This window comes from Oncorhynchus keta, chromosome 31 (assembly GCF_023373465.1).
Source record: "Oncorhynchus keta strain PuntledgeMale-10-30-2019 chromosome 31, Oket_V2, whole genome shotgun sequence".
NCBI lineage: Eukaryota > Metazoa > Chordata > Actinopteri > Salmoniformes > Salmonidae > Oncorhynchus > Oncorhynchus keta.
Window position 1 is genome coordinate 16,730,237 of NC_068451.1, and position 21,853 is coordinate 16,752,089.

Consider the following 21,853-nt stretch of genomic DNA (forward strand, 5'->3'; position numbering starts at 1 on the left):
TGATATCCCGGGTGATATCTGGTTCAGTAGCATGTCATCACAGCTCTGCTCAAGTTGTGTACTAGACCCATAAACCACACAACTTCCTCCAATTACTGTGTAATATAGAGGCTGCTGCGAGCTCTCGTGTCTCCACATCGGTTGTGACACATGTATCGTCCTCTGTTGCTGTTTTGTTGTCATGCCTACTAGTCTACCATCAGTGGTAAGATGACAAGTTGTGTTTGTGATCATTGGTGTCCTGTTTGTATCTGGGTAAATAAAGGCTGGCTGGTCATTGGTAGCTCTGATGCTCAGCTCTGCAGGTAATACTGTATAAGGGCTGCATTGAACAAAAGGACACATGGCCTTTTGATGCTGCTGGTGGTAATGGGATGTTTACCTTTCCTTTATTAATGCATGGTTGTCTCTCTAACATTACCTCCACCATCTTGGATGGCCTGGATCATTATCAACAGTGGTTAACTGTATGTCTGCAGTTTGATTTGATCTGGCCCTCTCTGTCTTCAAACCATGTCATTTTCATTGTGATGAAGGCCAATATGGCCGACAGGTACCACATGAGTGAAGGATATTTTTATCTGAAGAAGAAGGAGAACTGCCTAGCCATTTCTCCATGCTGACTCTGAGGGTCTGTCTGTTTCTCTTCTGTCCTGGACCTGAGTGACTTTCTCTATGCTAAGAGTGCTAAGTATGGGAAGCTCAGCACTGCCCCATGCCCAGGCTGTTCCAGCCCTATGATGGCCTAGGTTCAGGCTCAGGTTCCCCCAGGTGCATGTGCCAGGCCCACTGTTGTGATGTGCCAGTTCAGCGGGCTGGGCCGAGCCGAGTACTCCCAAATGACGCCCTAGTCCTAATATAATGCAATACTTTTGACCAGAGTCCTATGGGCTCTGGTAAAATGTAGTGCACTTAATAGAGAATAGGGTGTCATTCGGAACGCAACGTCACACTCTCAGCACCCCCTGGAGAAATGCTGCAAATAGCTCCTCCTGGGCTCCCATCGCTGCCATCTGGCTGTCAGTCAAAAACCACACATCGTGCATTGTCTCTCCAGGAGAAAAAAAAATTATGAGTCGTCAGAACTGAGGCAGCGCAACTGACTTTATTAAAGTGTCACAAAGTTTCCCTGAGCGAGGCCGCGGCCCAGATAGCTTCACTCTCTCTGACTGTCTGTAGATTGGCAGGGAGATGAATGGTTCTCACGTCCCATGGCAGTAACACAGTCACAGAGGAGAGGAGATGTCCCTTCCACTCCCATTCCAACTGTGTGCCTTCTCTTTCTGCTATAGCCAGAACCATTAGGAGAGAGACAGAGGGAGGAAGAGGGAGAGAGACGGAGGGAGAGTCAGAGGGAGAGTCAGAGAGTCGGAGGGTGAGTCAGAGAGACAGAGGGAGGAAGAAAGGTGGAGGGAGAATAAGAGGGAGGAAGAGAGACTGGGAGGGAGAGACAGGGAGGGGGAGTCGGAGAGGGAGAGACGGGGAGAGGGAGTCAGGGAGGGAGAGACGGGGAGGGAGAGTCGGAGAGACGGGGAGGGAGAGTCGGAGAGACGGGGAGGGAGAGACAGAGAGAGGGAGAGACGGAGAGGGAGAGACGGAGAGGGAGAGACGGGGAGGGAGAGACGGAGAGGGAGAGACGGGGAGGGAGAGTCGGAGAGACGGAGAGGGAGAGACGGGGAGGGAGAGACGGAGAGGGAGAGACTGGGAGGGAGAGACGGGGAGGGAGAGTCGGAGAGACGGAGAGGGAGAGACGGGAGAGGAGAGGGAGAGACGGGGAGGGAGAGAGTCGGAGAGACGGAGAGGGAGAGACGGGGAGGGAGAGACGGAGAGACGGAGAGGGAGAGACGGGGAGGGAGAGTCGAAGAGACAGAGAGGGAGAGACGGAGAGGGGAGAGACGGGGAAGAGACGGAGAGACGGAGAGGAGAGACGGAGAGGGAGAGACGGGGAGGGAGAGAGGAGAGACGGAGAGGGAGAGAGGGGAGAGGAGAGCGAGAGACGGAGAGGGAGAGACGGAGAGGGAGAGACGGGGAGGGAGAGACGGAGAGAGGGAGAGAGGAGAGGGAGAGACGGAGAGGGAGAGACGGGGAGGGAGAGGAGAGACGGAGAGGGAGAGACGGGGAGGGAAAGACGGGGAGGGAGAGGGAGAGACGGAGAGGAGAGACGGAGAGGGAGAGACGGAGAGGGAGAGACGGGGAGGGAGAGACGGGGAGGGAGAGACGGAGAGGGAGAGACGGAGAGGGAGAGACGGGGAGGGAGACGGGGAGGGAGAGTCGGAGAGAGGGAGAGACGGGAGAGGGAGAGTCGGAGAGACGGAGAGGGAGAGTCAGAGGGAGAGATGGAGAGGGAAAGACGGGGAGGGAGAGTCGGAGAGACGGAGAGGGAGAGACGGGGAGTCGGAGAGGGAGAGACGGGGGAGGAGAGAGACGGAGAGGGAGAGAGGAGACGGAGAGAGGGAGAGACAGAGAGACGGAGAGGGAGAGATGGAGAGGGGAGAGTCGGAGAGACGGAGAGGGAGAGACAGAGAGATGGAGAGGGAGAGACGGGGAGGGAGAGTCGGAGAGACGGAGAGGGAGAGACGGGGAGGGAAGACGGAGAGAGAGAGGGGAGATGGAGAGGGAAAGACGGAGAGACGGAGAGGGAGAGACGGAGAGGGAGAGAGGAGAGAGGGAGAGACGGAGAGACAGAGAGACGGAGAGGGAGAGATGGAGAGGGAGAGTCGGAGAGACGGAGAGGGAGAGACGGAGAGAGAGATGGAGAGGGAAAGACAGAGGGGGAGAGTCGGAGAGAGGGAGAGACGGAGAGGGAGAGACGGGGAGGGAGAGACGGAGAGGGAGAGTCAGAGAGACGGAGAGGGAGAGACGGGGAGGGAGAGACGGAGAGGGAGAGTCAGAGAGACGGAGAGGGAGAGACTGGGAGGGAGAGTCTGTGAGACGGGGAGGGAGAGACGGAGAGGGAGAGTCGGAGAGACGGAGAGGGAGAGACGGGGAGGAGGAGGAGATGGAGAGGGAGAGACGGGGAGGGAGAGAGGGAGAGACGGAGAGGGAGAGACGGAGAGGGAGAGACGGGGAGGGAGAGACGGAGAGGGAGAGACGGGGAGGGAGAGACGGAGAGAGGGAGAGAGGGAGAGTCGGAGAGACGGAGAGGGAGAGACGGGGAGGGAGAGTCGGAGAGACGGAGAGGGAGAGTCAGAGAGACGGGGAGGGAAAGACGGGGAGGGAGAGTCGGAGAGACGGAGAGGGAGAGACGGAGAGGGAGAGACGGGGAGGGAGAGACGGGGAGGGAGAGGGAGAGAGGGAGAGACGGAGAGGGAGAGTCGGAGAGACGGAGAGGGAGAGTCGGAGAGGGAGAGATGGAGAGGGAGAGACGGGGAGGGAGAGTCGGAGAGACGGAGAGGGAGAGACGGGGAGGGAAAGTTGGAGAGACGGGGAGTCGGAGAGGGAGAGACGGAGAGGGAGAGAGGGAGAGACGGAGCGGGAGAGACGGAGAGACGGAGACGGAGAGAGGGAGAGACAGAGAGACGGACAGGGAGAGATGGAGAGGGAGAGTCGGAGAGACGGAGAGGGAGAGACAGAGAGACGGAGAGGGAGAGTCGGAGAGACGGAGAGGGAGAGACGGGGAGGGAGAGACGGAGAGACGGAGAGGGAGAGACGGGGAGGGAGAGACGGAGAGGGAGAGAGGGAGAGACGGAGAGGGAGAGACGGAGAGGGAGAGACGGAGAGACGGAGAGGGAGAGACGGAGAGGGAGAGTCGGAGAGACGGAGAGGGAGAGACGGAGGGGGAGAGACGGAGAGACGGAGAGGGAGAGTCGGAGAGACGGAGAGGGAGAGACGGGGAGGGAGAGACGGAGAGGGAGAGTCAGAGAGACGGAGAGGGAGAGACGGGGAGGGAGAGACGGAGAGGGAGAGTCAGAGAGACGGAGAGGGAGAGATGGAGAGGGAAAGACGGAGGGGAGAGTCGGAGAGATGGAGAGGGAAAGACGGAGGGGAGAGTCGGAGAGACGGAGAGGGAAAGACGGAGGGGAGAGTCGGAGAGATGGAGAGGGAAAGACGGAGGGGAGAGTCGGAGAGACGGAGAGGGAAAGACGGAGGGGAGAGTCGGAGAGATGGAGAGGGAAAGACGGAGGGGGAGAGTCGGAGAGACGGAGAGGGAAAGACGGAGGGGGAGAGTCGGAGAGATGGAGAGGGAGAGTCGGAGAGATGGAGAGGGAAAGACGGAGGGGGAGAGTCGGAGAGATGGAGAGGGAAAGACGGAGGGGGAGAGTCGGAGAGATGGAGAGGGAAAGACGGAGGAGGGAGAGTCGGAGAGATGGAGAGGGAAAGACGGAGGGGGAGAGACGGAGAGGAGAGATGGAGAGGGAAAGACGGAGGGGAGAGTCGGAGAGATGGAGAGGGAAAGACGGAGGGGAGAGTCGGAGAGATGGAGAGGAAAAGACGGAGGGGGAGAGTCGGAGAGATGGAGAGGGAAAGACGGAGGGGGAGAGGGAGAGATGGAGAGGGAAAGACGGAGGGGAGAGTCGGAGAGACGGAGAGGGAAAGACGGAGGGGAGAGTCGGAGAGACGGAGAGGGAAAGACGGAGGGGAGAGTCGGAGAGACGGAGAGGGAAAGACGGAGGGGGAGAGACGGAGAGACGGAGAGGGAAAGACGGAGGGGAGAGTCGGAGAGACGGAGAGGGAAAGACGGAGGGGGAGAGTCGGAGAGACGGAGAGAGGAAAGACGGAGGGGAGAGTCAGAGAGACGGAGAGGGAGAGTCGGAGGGGGAGAGTCGGAGAGACGGAGAGGGAGAGACGGAGAGGGAGAGTCGGAGAGACGGAGAGGGAGAGACGGGGAGGGAGAGACAGAGGGGAGTCAGAGAGACAGAGAGGGAGAGACAGGGAGAGACGGAGAGGGAGAGTCAGAGAGACGGAGAGGGAGAGACTGGGAGGGAGAGTCTGGAGTCAGGGAGAGACGGGGAGGGAGAGTCGGAGAGACGGAGAGGGAGAGTCAGAGAGACGGAGAGGGAGAGTCGGAGAGGGAGAGTCAGAGAGACGGAGAGGGAGAGTCTGTGAGAGGGGAGGGAGAGACGGGGAGGAGAGTCGGAGAGACGGGGAGGGAGAGACGGGGAGACTGGGAGGGAGAGACGGTGAGACGGAGAGTGAGAGACGGGGAGGGAGAGACGGGGAGGGAGAGTCAGTGAGACGGGGAGGGGGGAGACGGGGAGGGAGAGTCGGTGAGACGGAGAGTGAGAGACGGGAGGGAGAGTCGGAGAGACGGGGAGGGAGAGTCGGTGAGACGGGGAGGGAGAGACGGGGAGGGACAGTCGGAGAGACGGGAGGGAGAGTCGGTGAGACGGAGAGGGAGAGACGGGGAGGGAGAGTCAGAGACTGGGAGGGAGAGACTGAGAGGGAGAGACGGAGAAGGAGAGACGGGGAGGGAGAGAGGGGAGGGAGATTCAGTGAGACGGGGAGGGAGAGTTGGTGAGACTGGGAGGGAGAGACGGAGAGGGAGAGACAGGGAGAGACGGGGAGGGAGAGTCAGAGAGACGGAGAGGGAGAGACGGAGAGACAGAGAGGGAGAGTCAGAGAGACGGAGAGGGAGAGTCAGAGAGACAGAGAGGGAGAGTCAGAGAGACGGAGAGGGAGAGTCAGAGAGACGGAGAGGGAGAGTCAGAGAGACGGAGAGGGAGAGTCAGAGAGACGGAGCGGGAGAGTCAGAGAGACGGAGCGGGAGAGTCAGAGAGACAGAGAGGGAGAGTCAGAGAGACGGAGCGGGAGAGTCAGAGAGACAGAGAGGGAGAGTCAGAGAGACGGAGAGGGAGAGTCAGAGAGACGGAGAGGGAGAGTCAGAGAGACGGAGAGGGAGAGTCAGAGAGACAGAGAGGGAGAGTCAGAGAGACAGAGAGGGAGAGTCAGAGAGACGGAGCGGGAGAGTCAGAGAGACAGAGAGGGAGAGTCAGAGAGACAGAGCGGGAGAGTCAGAGAGACGGAGAGGGAGAGTCAGAGAGACGGAGAGGCTCAGAGCCCCGGGTGAGTCGCTGCGGCCCCTGAGAACAGGTCCGTGCCAGCACAGTAAATCTAGACAGTGACCTTGGATAGACGCCTTGCTTCTCACACTGTTGGCTGTAGAACTAGACTAAAGTATTTGATTGTGTCCCGAATGGCATCCTACTCCCTTTATAGAGGACTACTTTTGACCAGGGCCCACAGGGTTGAGATAGCAAGTCTATATTGAGTGGGACCTCATATTGTAGCTGCTTCAGTAGATGTATATTTTTAGCAGGAGGAATGCAGTGGGAGACAAGGTAATAACAGTGTAGATGTTACAGTAGCACCGGTGCTGTAGTCGATCGAACTAGAGTTTTAAAAGTGTGCAAAGTATTATCTGTGTATATACTGTTTGAATTAGTATTTTGACCGGTTTGAAATCCCAAGGGAATATCCTGAACAGTAGAGAGAGAGAGAGAGCTATAGTGAACTACATTATTCATCACAACACACCTCTAGTAAGTAACAAGTCGTTAGATTCCGACATCTCCTTTACTGTTCAAAGCCATAAGTCTCTGGACATAACGACCTGAGGTTCGTAGACCACAAATGATTATGATGGTCACCATCGTTAAAGTCTCAGGCAACATAAGGTCGTTCATTGGCTGATGAAGTGGCTGTGTTATGATTGGCTGGGTTACAACTGGAGTGACCGCTGTATTGCAATTGGCTGGTGTTGAACAGGAGTGACCCGAATGCTGTGTTGCGATTGGCTAGCCTACGGCATTAGGAGTGACCGCTTTGTTGCAATTGGCAGCTTTACAACAGGAAGCAGGAAGCATAGCCTCTGTTGGACAACTTTTCACTCTTAACATTTCACTATTTAACTGTGCTGCCACCGTGTCCTCTGTGTTTGTGTTTGTTTTTGGCTTTGCAAATGCTGCTCATGTCAGATGATAATCCACATCTGGTCCAAGTAAGGTATTTGTCTTCATGAGCATTTGCAAAGACAATGATTTGTCTAACTGATATGACCTGATGTTCAGATATACACATGCTATTGAGAGGTAATGACACTTACTGCCTATGAAGACACTTATGGAACAACACGATACAAAACAACAGCAAATTCATGTTTTCATTGTACATAATGATACTGTGTAGATTTCTTGTGTACACGGTGTACGTATGTGAAATGCATTTTATTCCATTTTATTTCCAAACTACTTAAAAGTGCCAAAAATATATTTTCTTTGTCTTTTTCCAACTAGATTTCAGTTACATTTTACAATGGCAGGGCGGAGACAGCTTTCGGCATGTACCTTGCAGGAGTATAGTAAGCTAGTAGGCTGAATGGAAACCAACCAACACATGCTAATCCACGATTCTCTCACATCTCACCCAGTGTCTTTCACTCACAGACAGATTCCAAAGGGCCTCCCACTCACTCACTCAGTCACCTACCACAGATGAGGGACACATTGTCCCCTGCCTGTCCCTGTCCCTCCCTGTCACACCTGCTATGTCCTGTTCCTACTCTACTGTAGGTGCCAGCAGGGCCCTATGGGGCCCAGTCCAGGGACCCAGGGCATGCATCACTCTGCTGTATCATGGCACCTGATCATCAGCAGCAGCTTCCTTCCCTTCTCTCAATAACGTGTTGCAGGAACCACGGAGCCGTTGACAGGCATGTGTATCACAGCAGGTCCAGGTCAGCTGACCAGCGTCCCGCGCTAGAGCGCACCACCACCTCCCGCTCGCGGTCCACGGAGCGGCCCGACTCCGCCCTCATGAGGTCCATGCCGTCTTTACCCTCCGGACGCTCCGCCCCTCCCTCACCTGCCTTAACGAGGTGACCAGACAGACACATCTACAGGAGGCTGGTGTCACTATAAATCAGACGATGGCCTCATTGTAATGGCTGGAATGGAATTCATGGATTGGAAGCAAACACATGGGTTTGATGTGTTTCATACGTTTCCATTTCTGCCATTGCAGCCGTTACAATGAGGCCATCCTCCGATTTCTCCTCTCACCAGCCTCCACTGCATAGCTACTGCCCCACCAATCCAAAGAATAACAACCACCACCCACCCCTCTCTCTGCCTGTCTCACTGCAACCAACCACCAACCCCCCACCACCCACCCAGCATCCAATCAGCATCCAGCCAGCTCACCACTTTATCATTTACTCCGCCCCCCCCCTAAAGCAACGAATGGTGCTGCATTTCCTTCCCCATCCCAGACTGGTAGTAGACTAGATAGTAACTCATTTTGTTTTTGGAACACACTACTTATACACCACTTAGACTGAGTATAGTAGTGATGGATCACCATTGTGCTTTTCTTTCTTTACTAACATTACCTGTTATTATCCTGTAATTACATATTTTTTTCCCAGTTATTTTTTTCAATCTTTTGTAGAACGTCAGATCGCATGATCGCATTGGTCCACATTGAACGAACACCCAACGAGCGCTGTCCTCACTCTTTCCTTGCAGCTTGATGGGTCGAGTGAAACATGCCATTCATCACCTTTGTTGCAAAACTGATGCTACATTATCTCTAGCATGTCATGTGCCAAATGTCATTGTTTTGATGCGCTTTAGAGTTCACAAACTGGTAGGTGCTGACATGTATTAGAAGGAACCCAGATACCCTGCTTTGGCCTACACCAGAAATGCAGGATTTATTCAAATCAGTCAGCAAACTACCAATTAAAAATGAGCTTGATCATCTGTTATGTGCTTTTAATTTGAGTATGGTGAAGATACCAGTATTCCTCAATACTAGACATTTTCAGGTAATAACTTTTAGTCATTAATGTTTAGCAAAGTAAGTATTAATTCAAGCTACAGTATTAAATTGATGCTTCTACATAGCCTGACTTCAAAACATATTCTCAGAACCCCTTTTGAATACAGATGTGTTTAGCAGAGACACAGATGTTCAACTGGCAGATGGATGGGGAATACAGATGTGTTTAGCAGACACAGATGTTCAACTGGCAGATGGATGGGGAATACAGATGTGTTTAGCAGACACAGATGTTCAACTGGCAGATGGATGGGGAATACAGATGTGTTTAGCAGACACAGATGTTCAACTGGCAGATGGATGGGGAATACAGATGTGTTTAGCAGACACAGATGTTCAACTGGCAGATGGATGGGGAATACAGATGTGTTTAGCAGACACAGATGTTCAACTGGCAGATGGATGGGGAATACAGATGTGTTTAGCAGACACAGATGTTCAACTGGCAGATGGATGGGGAATACAGATGTGTTTAGCAGACACAGATGTTCAACTGGCAGATGGATGGGGAATACAGATGTGTTTAGCAGACACAGATGTTCAACTGGCAGATGGATGGGGAATACAGATGTGTTTAGCAGACACAGATGTTCAACTGGCAGATGGATGGGGAATACAGATGTGTTTAGCAGACACAGATGTTCAACTGGCAGATGGATGGGGAATACAGATGTGTTTAGCAGACACAGATGTTCAACTGGCAGATGGATGGGGAATACAGATGTGTTTAGCAGACACAGATGTTCAACTGGCAGATGGATGGGGAATACAGATGTGTTTAGCAGACACAGATGTTCAACTGGCAGATGGATGGGGAATACAGATGTGTTTAGCAGACACAGATGTTCAACTGGCAGATGGATGGGGAATACAGATGTGTTTAGCAGACACAGATGTTCAACTGGCAGATGGATGGGGAATACAGATGTGTTTAGCAGACACAGATGTTCAACTGGCAGATGGATGGGGAATACAGATGTGTTTAGCAGACACAGATGTTCAACTGGCAGATGGATGGGGAATACAGATGTGTTTAGCAGACACAGATGTTCAACTGGCAGATGGATGGGGAATACAGATGTGTTTAGCAGACACAGATGTTCAACTGGCAGATGGATGGGGAATACAGATGTGTTTAGCAGACACAGATGTTCAACTGGCAGATGGATGGGGAATACAGATGTGTTTAGCAGACACAGATGTTCAACTGGCAGATGGATGGGGAATACAGATGTGTTTAGCAGACACAGATGTTCAACTGGCAGATGGATGGGGAATACAGATGTGTTTAGCAGACACAGATGTTCAACTGGCAGATGGATGGGGAATACAGATGTGTTTAGCAGACACAGATGTTCAACTGGCAGATGGATGGGGAATACAGATGTGTTTAGCAGACACAGATGTTCAACTGGCAGATGGATGGGGAATACAGATGTGTTTAGCAGACACAGATGTTCAACTGGCAGATGGATGGGGAATACAGATGTGTTTAGCAGACACAGATGTTCAACTGGCAGATGGATGGGGAATACAGATGTGTTTAGCAGACACAGATGTTCAACTGGCAGATGGATGGGGAATACAGATGTGTTTAGCAGACACAGATGCTCAACTGGCAGATGGATGGGGAATACAGATGTGTTTAGCAGACACAGATGTTCAACTGGCAGATGGATGGGGAATACAGATGTGTTTAGCAGACACAGATGTTCAACTGGCAGATGGTGTAAAAACACAATGCAAGTCTTATGGGAGAAATAATATCTGTTGAATACGTTCAGTACGATAGATTGATAAAAATACACTACAGAAAGTAAAAGGCAGTTAGTTATTAACGTGATCAGTTAATTGATCAGGTTATTGATCAGGTAATTGATCTGTTATGTGTCCAGCTTTCACCGATCCAACAACATGGCAGCATCCCTGGTTGAGCATGGACATGATTGTACACAACAGTATATAGGGTATGTGTTTGATACAATCTTTTTTCCATGTTTGGTTCATTATCAACCCCAGTAGACAGTAGTTTGATGTGTTGATGTTTCAACAACCACCCTGAAACCATCCTCTCCTCTTACATAACAAAGCAAAGCACGCTGGGAAATGTAGTCCTTCTGCTTTCCGGGATCTTCCAACCAATCACAGGTCAGCTCTGTGCCTGACCTCTGATCCTTGACTCACCCGGACTGTACCACTTTGTGCCTCCCCCCGTAGGGCGAACCCTCGCAGTGGATCGGCCCAAACCAGCCCCACCAGTACCCCCATGTCTGACAGGAGAGGAGGTCGGCAACTACCACAGCTTCCACCCACAGGGACCAAGGGCAGAAGTAAGTTCTCAGCTTTATTTTCCATACACTGCTCTGGGCCTCAGTGGCATCACTGCCACTCTGGTTGCTTTGGTTTGGTGACACCTTAAGGCTTTTCTCCATTGGTCACTATGGTCACTTACTTTGGAACAGGTTTGACTTTGGTTGAAGCATCTCTTTGTCAGAAGCAATTGTTTCTTGTTATTTGCTAGTCATTACCTGGGTATGGCACCTTGGAATATTGGTTATTTTGTGCCATAAACCTCTTGAGTGGGGAAAAGGCTCATAGCAAGTTTAACAGATAATGCTGTCTGTTGGTTCTCTCTGGTCAGTTGCTCATGAACGACAGCTTGGCTCAGAATTCCTTGTTAAGCTGTGTCTTCTGTTTTAGTGAGTTTGTCGTGTGTCTTATGGTCTCAGTACTCTATATATCTTGTCAGTGTTAACCAGGGTGTCCTGTAGAAGGTTTACAACATGCATTGTAACCTTGGTCAGTTAGCGATATTGGTGATGTTGTCTCTTCATAAACATTTGATGTTTTTTATTTTAATTTCTACTCAGTTCCTTTTTGCCATTCCTTCCTCAGACGATGGAGAAGAAGGAACAGAGCCTTGTGAAGGTCTGTAACATAGAGTGTAGGTTTGAAAGACTGAATCTGCCCGCAACGGCAGGGACCAGGGTCCTGTTCAGTAGCACATCAAAACAAAACGTTTTACAACGGATAATGAGAATCTGTGTTCTGATAGGACAAGTTCAGAGAGAACCTCCCTGTTTCACTACGTTTCAAAACGTTTCCTCTCTACTGAACAGCCCTGATTACAGTGGTCCACAGCACCCCCTGTCTGTCTCTCACTCCCTGACTGTGTGACCTAGCAGTCCTGTGTCCTAGCTTAGCCTTCTTCTTAGTCTTCTTCTGGTTCCTACACTGGGTCAGTGTTGTCATCTAGCATTGTAGCGTCCATGTTTTTCAGTTGTCATGAGGTCTACTGTAGTTTTGTGTTCTATGTTGAACAGTCCTCAGTTTCGTGTTATGCCTTCAGAGTGCTCAGGTGAGACGTGTCACTGGGGGTTCTGGCGTGGACACGGTGCAGTAGACTATTTGTGTTTTAAACATGTGTGATTCCGTAACCAGTGTTGTTAGTAGTAAAGTAATTTATCCAGAAGCAAAGTAATACATGATTAACTTTTTATTGAGTCTGGGAAGGCTATATTGTAGTGCCCTTAACTGTCCCTGGTACAAGAGGTATAACTGAGCTGCATGCAGAGCGTTCATCTAGTTCCTCCTGTACTGTGAGACTATCTCCTTGATGAGGAATCAGAACTACTACAGACAGCGGGATCCTGCTTCTCTTACTGAAGCTCTTCAGGGTCACAGACAGAATGACATCTTAAACCGTTTGATTCATCAGCACAAATGTAATGTTCTCATTTAACTCTCCCTAAAATGTTCTGACAGGTTGTAACAGAGTGTGTCACATGATGTAAGGGTGTGGTGATGGAAGGGAGGGGATGAGCCTGAGATCTCTGAGAGCTGCGCTTTGAATTGACAGATTAGCTGAGTGGTGATTGGAGGGAGCGGGCCACGAGAGAGAAGGAGAAGGGAGCGAGAGAGAGAGGAGAGCAGAGGGAGAGAGAGGGAGGTAGAAAGCAGAGAGAAAGAGAGAAAGCCTAGCCGGTGCTGAGAACCTGTCCCAGAACTCCTTCATCATTGTCAGAAACCATGAGCACTCCTCTCTCCTCCTAGTCTGCAGCCAGCCAGCCAGTCTCTCTCCTGCCCTCTCTCTCATATCCCCCTTCCCATCTCCCCATCTCTCCTATGTCCCTCCTCCCTCTCTCTCTGTCCCCATCTCTCTCCTCTCCCCCTCTCTCCCTCTGTCCCCACCTCCCCATTCCTGTCTCTCCGTCTCTATCCTCTGTCTCTCTCCTCCCTTCCCGTTTCTCTCCTCTCTCTGTGATGGGGTAATGGCAGCGGGTGGGCAAATGGGGGAGGCATTCTAATGTATTGATCCGACCCTGGGCTCACGCTCACACAGCCCTACAGCATGACACAGCCAGGATTTATCTAATCATGGCACTAATGCTGCTGCTGCTGCACGTGGTACTGATCCATAGAGGCCAGGGGATTGGAGTTGGCTGGGCTGGGCTGACAGGGCTGGGCTGGGCTGACTGGGCTGGGCTGGGATTCAAATAGGAGGGTTGTTTGAAATGTTGAGGTAACAGAAATCAAGGCAGAACAGGGAATGTGTATCCAGTCAGGTGTGTGTGATTGTACCTTTGTGTTTCCTGCCTAGACAAAGGATCCATGTTGTTGCACGATGCTGGATTCAGTTAGATTTGTATTTATTAACCAGGAAGTCCCATTGAGCTCAGAATACCTCTTTTAAAAGGTTTTACAAGGTTGTGATATAGTATCTGTGGTGACCCCTGTTCAACCGTCCTGCCCTGATTTTATTGTTCCTTTATGTGGACAGGGAGGTCAACATTGAGACCTGAACGAGCTTTGACGGCTTTAGCCACAAACCAAGTGATATTTAATCAGCCCCTGTTCCTGTTGTTATCTATCTGTCTCTACTACGACCCCCGACCGCTCAGGGGGAACATGGGAGGAGCTAGAGCGGCCTACTGGTGACCTTTGCCCTCAAGAGCAGTACGAAGCACAGCCAGGTGTGTCTATCTACTGGTGTGTCTCAAAGCAGACTGAGCCTGAAGACTTCCTGGTTCACCTCTGTCACCTTTATGTATGTGCCTCTCTGCTGAGAACTCCACACCAGATCTGGGTCCAATACATGATGTACTTAAGCTGCACTTTATTAGTTTCCCTGGTACCATAGGAACCAATAGAATAGTCCCAGAACACGGCAAACTCGAATTTGACCCTGCCTGGTCCACACAGCCTGTACTGGATGGACTATGATGTTGTACCATCTGTATAAGCCCTACAGCCGTTCTGCCCCTCAGCCAAAACCCTTCAAATGTGATCATTTGTTGAGCCAGTATTGTATGAAGGTACTGGCTTGAATGAGAGTGTCCAGGGTTGTGTTGGCAGGAGCTGGAGTTTCCCACAGGTCTCTCTTCCTAGTTCCTCCTCACCCATCTGTCTGTTCATTCATTCAGTTAAGTCTTCTGTGTGATAGTAGTAGAATATCTTGGTCATGAAACATGCTCTATACTTCTTGGGCGTTCATATCTGCATGTGTTTGGTCTGCGTGTGTGTGCTTGTGTACATTTAGTCTTACAAGTGTGCGGGCGTGCAAACACCTGCACAAGTTTTTGTGTATGGTCGTGTGTGTGTGTGTGTGTGTGTGTGTGTGTGTGTGTGTGTGTGTGTGTGTGTGTGTGTGTGTGTGTGTGTGTGTGTGTGTGTGTGTGTGTGTGTGTGTGTGTGTGTGTGTGTGTGTGTGTGTGTGTGTGTGTGTGTGTGCCTGCCTCTGTGCATGCATCCGTGTTCCATGATCTCATAAAGCTCCGTCTGTGTCCCACTACCGTTCAGACTGTGAGGACAGGCCTCCGCCAGGCCCACCTGTGAATGGGAGGAAAGGCAAGTGCACTCAGGAGTGTGCCATTGCGGTGGTGTGTCCTCAATAGTGCCCTCAGGGGTGTGTCAGTGCTGTGGGACTCTGCATGCCCGTTAGAGCTTCCATAGTTAAATTAGTCGACTTTCTTCCGTGTTTCTGTCTCTCTTTTATCCACATTTCATATTTTCTGAGATGATGAATGTGATTGATTAGATTTGGGTTGATTTGCAGTGTTTAACTAACCTGGGTGAGTGTGTGGTGATGATAACAAGGATGATCTTCATCATTATGACGATGATGATGATGATGAGGGTGAGACTGATGCTAATAAGTCCAGAGTTTTGTCTCCCTGAGCTCATGTAGTCGTGCGTGCCCCAGCCCCATCCCAACCACACACCACTAATCTACACTGCCCTTTAATTGAAGGGTTTGAGAATCAATGTTCAGCCCTTTGTCCACATGTCACAACCACACAATTCAATGGAACAGTATTAGTTATATATACTGTATAGCTCCATGGTCAAATCTGCCGTTTGGAATTAAAGATCATTTCAATTAGACATGTAAGATTTTCGTGCTTCAGTCAAAGCGCCACTTATTGAGATTTAAGTAAATCTAGTGGAGGAAAAGGGATGCATGCTGGGATTGCAGTTTGAAGAGTTTAAGTTGAACCAGTCACCTTAGACACAACTTTCATGCAACTGGTTGTTAGTCGTAAGTAGATGTTCTAATTTAAATGCTAAATGTCATTAAATTGTCGATAACAGCTTCCAAATATCATCCTTGGTAATGTGCCAACAAAAGATGTACAGATCTGCAATATTAATTTTATCACTCTGTTGTCATAGATAATTTCCTTGCACAGCAGGAAATACAAATTATAATCTATTCAAGGTTAAAAAAGGCTTCTGAAGTTTGTAATTTCCACTTTAAAATGTCAGACTTGATTTGACCTCACGAAAAATGTATCAACGCCTACAAAAATGTCCATTAATTAATTAATTCCATAATTTACATTTCCTGTTGCTACAGAATTATTTACCTGCTGTGAGAAGCAGGGTCAAATGAAGAAAGTCCGTCAATTCAAAATACCATTACCACTACTGGCCAGCAGATGGCGCAAAATGCCTAATCTTTGTAAGGGGCTGTCCATGATTGAAGTGCTGAAACTGGCTGCCTTTCCCTGTCGCCACCTCGTTTCGCAATAAAGACACACCAGCAAACACGGTCTACATATTCATGATAATAAAACAGATTAATTAATACAGCTGTATTTTTCTTTTATCTATCCTTTAGATTGTTTAACAACATTGTTTGGTACCTAATACCCATTCACTGTATCCCATCCATACTAATACCTTTATTTTGTTGATTCCTCCCATGCCCCTGTATCCATGATCATTATAATGTTGACCATATAGCTGACCATAACCTCCACCACACTACTTTTAACCAGGGCCCATAGGGAACTGTGTTCTCTGCCAGGTGACTGTCAGTGATGTATCTTAGGGTTTTCCTGAGTGCAGCACTATTAATTTTTATTTATTTATTTGTTTCACCTTTATTTAACCAGGTAGGCAAGTTGAGAACAAGTTCTCATTTGAGAGAGAGTTATAGAAATTTGCTAACACCTCATGATGAATCTTGATGGAATCCATCCCACATGTTTAAATAGGAAAGGTTAATTCAATTCAAAAAGCTTTATTGCCACAAATGTACACGACAAAAAAAGTATATTTGACAAGAACACTGTCTGTTGTTGTTTACTGTGAGTATCATCAACAGCTCCTCTGTCTGCTGTCTGTCTGTCTCTCCCTGCCCTGCCTCAGAGGTGACATGGGAGGACCAGCAGAAAGGCCTCAATGGTTCTCTTTCTGACGGAGGAACACAGCCAGGTTTGTCTTGGGTTGTGGTCCCAAATGGCACCCTGTTTCCTACAGTATGTAGTGTACTACTTTTGACCAGGGCCCATAGTGTACTACTTTTGACCAGGGCCCATAGTGTACTACTTTTGACCAGGGCCCATAGTGTACTACTTTTGACCAAGGCCCATAGTGTACTACTTTTGACCAGGGCCCATAGTGTAATACTTTTGACCAAGGCCCATAGTGTACTACTTTTGACCAAGGCCCATAGTGTACTACTTTTGACCAGGGCCCATAGTGTACTACTTTTGACCAGGGCCCATAGTGTACTACTTTTGACCAGGGCCCATAGTGTACTACTTTTGACCAAGGCCCATAGTGTACTACTTTTGACCAGGGCCCATAGTGTAATACTTTTGACCAAGGCCCATAGTGTACTACTACCTAATCTTGGCCCCTGGGGGCCCCTCACTGTGGTTATCCTTATCCAAAGGTCAAAGAGGCTCTGACCTCTGTCCTTCTCCTCTCTGTGATGTGCAGTGATGCAGTGTAGCATGAGAGTGTTTGGTTTGGTTTGGTAAGTGGTTTGCCGAGTTAGTTTTGTGGTCGGTTCTCTGAAAACTGACATTTTAGTTTCTTTTAAACATGTCTAATCAATCTCCATAACAATACGGTTTCTGGTTTGGGCTGTAGATTTACATGTAAAAGAGTGTTGCCAGGCAAATCAGCTGTGAATGTTTAGAGATATTGTTTCTCAGTTAACTTGTTGAGTATCCATGGAAACACATTTGTAAATCTCCATGTATGGCTGAATTTACATGTAGATCCAATTATGAACCCTTATTATGTGACTGATTGAGCGCGTGGGACGGACTTCTGGAAGAGCTGTGTCAATGGAAATTGTATATAGGCCTTCTGGAGACAATTAACTTGATTGAAGATCATTTTGAGGTAGATGAGATGAGCATCACTGAAAGTGTTATCCATGATGATAGTCATTAGAGCTTCTCTTACTGCTGAATGAAAGTAGACCGGCTCTAACTGATACATCATGAATCCATTAGCTAACACCTTTCTAAAATGCACCATGCCACCAGGACACATTTGAATTAAGAGTTGCATACTGACTGTTTTGCTTGGTATAGTTTCCTAGTTGTCACCAGTTTGCTTGCCATGGATTGCAGTGTTGTGGTGTCGTCTTTATTGAACCGTACCTCAGTGAGGGCAGTAGTTAATGACTTCAGCTTTAATGAGGCTTCAATGTTAGTCTCTCTCTCTCTCTCTCTCTCTCTCTCTCTCTCTCTCTCTCTCTCTCTCTCTCTCTCTCTCTCTCTCTCTCTCTCTCTCTCTCTCTCTCTCTCTCTCTCTCTCTCTCTCTCTCTCTCTCTCTCTCTCTCTCTCTCTCTCTCTCTCTCTCTCTCTCTCTCTCTCTCTCTCTCTCTCTCTCTCTCTCTCTCTCTCTCTCTGTCTCTGTCTCTGTCTCTCTCTCTCTGTCTCTCTGTCTCTCTCTCTCTTATGATACACCCACTACTCTGTGAAAGCATGCCATGTGACTGTAGCAATATGCTGAAATCAGTGAATTTGTTTCCTGCTGAATCCATCAAGATTCAACGATGATTCATAGAATGTTTGCTGTCAGAGGTATTGTACAACTCAACTCTGTGGGTCAGTATGCTCGTACTGTCAGAGGTATTGTACAACTCTGTGGGTCAGTATACCCATACTGTCAGAGGTATTGTACAACTCTGTGGGTCAGTATGCTCATACTGTCAGAGGTATTGTACAACTCTGTGGGTCAGTATGCCCATACTGTCAGAGGTATTGTACAACTCTGTGGGTCAGTATGCCCATACTGTCAGAGGTATTGTACAACTCTGTGGGTCAGTATGCCCATACTGTCAGAGGTATTGTACAACTCTGTGGGTCAGTATGCCCATACTGTCAGAGGTATTGTACAACTCTGTGGGTCAGTATGCTCATACTGTCAGAGGTATTGTACAACTCTGTGGGTCAGTATGCCCATACTGTCAGAGGTATTGTACAACTCTGTGGGTCAGTATGCCCATACTGTCAGAGGTATTGTACCACTCTGTGGGTCAGTATGCTCATGCTGTCAGAGGTATTGTACAGCTCTGTGGGTCAGTATGCTCATACTGTCAGAGGTATTGTACAACTCTGTGGGTCAGTATGCCCATACTGTCAGAGGTATTGTACAACTCTGTGGGTCAGTATGCTCATACTGTCAGAGGTATTGTACAACTCTGTGGGTCAGTATGCCCATACTGTCAGAGGTATTGTACAACTCTGTGGGTCAGTATGCCCATACTGTCAGAGGTATTGTACCACTCTGTGGGTCAGTATGCTCATGCTGTCAGAGGTATTGTACAGCTCTGTGGGTCAGTATGCTCATGCTGTCAGAGGTATTGTACAACTTAGCTCTGTGGGTCAGTATGCCCATACTGTCAGAGGTATTGTACAACTCTGTGGGTCAGTATGCTCGTACTGTCAGAGGTATTGTACAACTCTGTGGGTCAGTATGCTCATACTGTCAGAGGTATTGTACAACTCTGTGGGTCAGTATGCCCATACTGTCAGAGGTATTGTACAACTTAACTCTGTGGGTCAGTATGCCCATACTGTCAGAGGTATTGTACAACTCTGTGGGTCAGTATGCTCATGCTGTCAGAGGTATTGTACAACTCTGTGGGTCAGTATGCTCGTACCTGTCAGAGGTATTGCACAACTCTGTGGGTCAGTATGCTCATGCTGTCAGAGGTATTGTACAACTCTGTGGGTCAGTATGCTCATGCTGTCAGATGTATTGTACAACTCTGTGGGTTAGAATGCTCATGCTGTCAGAGGTATTGTACAACTCTGTGGGTCAGTATGCTCATGCTGTCAGAGGTATTGTACAACTCTGTGGGTCAGTATGCTCATGCTGTCAGAGGTATTGTACAACTCTGTGGGTCAGTATGCTCATGCTGTCAGAGGTATTGTACAACTCTGTGGGTCAGTATGCTCATACTGTCAGATGTATTGTACAACTCTGTGGGTCAGTATGCCCATGCTGTCAGAGGTATTGTATAACTCTGTGGGTCAGTATGCTCATGCTGTCAGAGGTATTGTACAACTCAACTCTGTGGGTCAGTATGCTCATACTGTCAGAGGTATTGTACAACTCAACTCTGTGGGTCAGTATGCTCATACTGTCAGAGGTATTGTACAACTCAACTCTGTGGGTCAGTATGCCCATGCTGTCAGAGGTATTGTATAACTCTGTGGGTCAGTATGCCCGTACTGTCAGAGGTATTGTATAACTCTGTGGGTCAGTATGCCCGTACTGTCAGAGGTATTGTACAACTCTGTGGGTCAGTATGCTCGTACTGTCAGAGGTATTGTACAACTCTGTGGGTCAGTATGCTCGTACTGTCAGAGGTATTGTACAACTCAACTCTGTGGGTCAGTATGCCCGTACTGTCAGAGGTATTGTATAACTCTGTGGGTCAGTATGCTCGTACTGTCAGAGGTATTGTACAACTCAACTCTGTGGGTCAGTATGCTCGTACTGTCAGAGGTATTGTACAACTCAACTCTGTGGGTCAGTATGCTCGTACTGTCAGAGGTATTGTACAACTCAACTCTGTGGGTCAGTATGCCCGTACTGTCAGAGGTATTGTACAGTATGCCCGTACTGTCAGAGGTATTGTCTGTGGGTCAGTATGCTCGTACTGTCAGAGGTATTGTACAACTCAACTCTGTGGGTCAGTATGCTCGTACTGTCAGAGGTATTGTACAACTCAACTCTGTGGGTCAGTATGCTCGTACTGTCAGAGGTATTGTACAACTCAACTCTGTGGGTCAGTATGCTCGTACTGTCAGAGGTATTGTACAACTCAACTCTGTGGGTCAGTATGCTCATGCTGTCAGGTGATGACTCTTTGACCCCTTTCAACAACCACTGGTCAGTGTTTGGACAATATGACTCAAGACGAACAAAACAAGGTTGATGATTTGATCACTATCTATATTCTTTACATAATCTTTCTGTTCTGTTAGTCAGCGCCTCGCCAAAATGTTTGGGTGTGCGTCAACTAATGCATTTGACTAGATAGAGGATTATTTAAAGAGTTTATTTGTGTTGTGTAAGGTACGCCATTGATGAGTTCACCTAGGACTTTTACCATGCTGTTGTACCATGCTGTTGTACCATGCTGTTGATGACAAGCATTGACCTACAACTTATACCATGCTGTTGATGACGAGTCAAAAATTGCCTGCTCGCTTTGTTCAGCTACAGCGGGTATCTCTTGACTTGACAATGAGGTGAGGTGAGTTGAGTTGGCACGGTGGTGTGATCAGATCAAAGCTGAATAAGGCAGATGTCTCACAGTGTTGTTTTATTCATGCCTCTCTTAATTATTCAACTTCATGAAGACGGAATTGACCTAAATGCAGATGTTGACTACAGTGCGTTACACATTAAGGCCAATAATCAGTGTCGTCACCTGGCCTTACACATCGGCTCTGTCCCAGATGGCACCCTATTCCCTACATTGTACACTACTTCAAAAGTAGTGCACAAACGTAGGAATTAGGGTGCCATTTGGGACGCCGACAACAACTCGTATAGCTGCAGCTGGTCTCCCAGGGGGTGTACATCAAAGCCTTCAACATGGAAGCATACAAGAAGGAGGCAAGAGGAACAGGAGGGGGGTAGGTGGGCAGTGTCACTGGACAGTGTCACTTCAGTGAAGAGAGTCTGTGCGCTAACCACCCCCACCACAGCGTGCCCTGGCATAGTTAGCAGAATCACTATGCCCATGTGAAGCCACAGTTTGTTCCTTTGCTTATTTTGATCTCTTTTAGCCCACAATAGGTTCTTACTGTATCTTCCAAAATCCCATGAAAATTCAATACCATGACATGCATAACATACAGTAAGTGTATCTCTCTCTCTCTCTCTCTCTCTCTCTCTCTCTCTCTCTCTCTCTCTCTCTCTCTCTCTCTCATTATGCAAGATGATTTGCACACGGCAGGGGGTGATTAATGAAAGGCTGATGAAAGCACAGCTCATCAAAACCTCAGCACATTCTGTTTTCCTCCCAAGACTCAGTGGAGGAATAGGAGTGGGATTATGTACTGGAGTAGGGGGAGATGGCTGTTAATTGGAGGCAAACAGAGGCTCTGGAGAAGAGAGTGGCTGCTAGTCCATCCCAGCTCTCTCTGTTGTGTAACCTGTTCATTCCCAGGGGTATTGGTGGGCCTACTCTCTCTGTGCCTCAGCCTCAATCACAACAACAAGGTTTCTGAAAGAAAGAAAGAAAGAAAGAAAGAAAGAAAGAAAGAAAAGTTGATGTGGTACTTACGTCAATTTATTTGACTCTTT

The 21,853-nt window shown here is 48.9% G+C and overlaps 1 protein-coding gene across 25 annotated transcripts in view; it reads left to right on the forward strand.

The window, feature by feature from the left end:
* LOC118364073 (regulating synaptic membrane exocytosis protein 2-like) overlaps positions 1–21,853 on the forward strand; it is a 205,289-nt gene that overhangs the window by 138,683 nt on the left and 44,753 nt on the right. For 22 of the 25 annotated variants that reach the window (XM_052489742.1, XM_052489746.1, XM_052489765.1 and 19 more), the window contains 2 exons: positions 7,628–7,813; positions 10,996–11,108. In XM_052489742.1, the coding sequence (XP_052345702.1) occupies positions 7,628–7,813; positions 10,996–11,108 (299 nt within the window). The remainder of the gene's footprint in view (positions 1–7,627; positions 7,814–10,995; positions 11,109–21,853) is intronic. The other 3 variants (XM_052489747.1, XM_052489754.1, XM_052489748.1) reach the window with 1 other exon arrangement.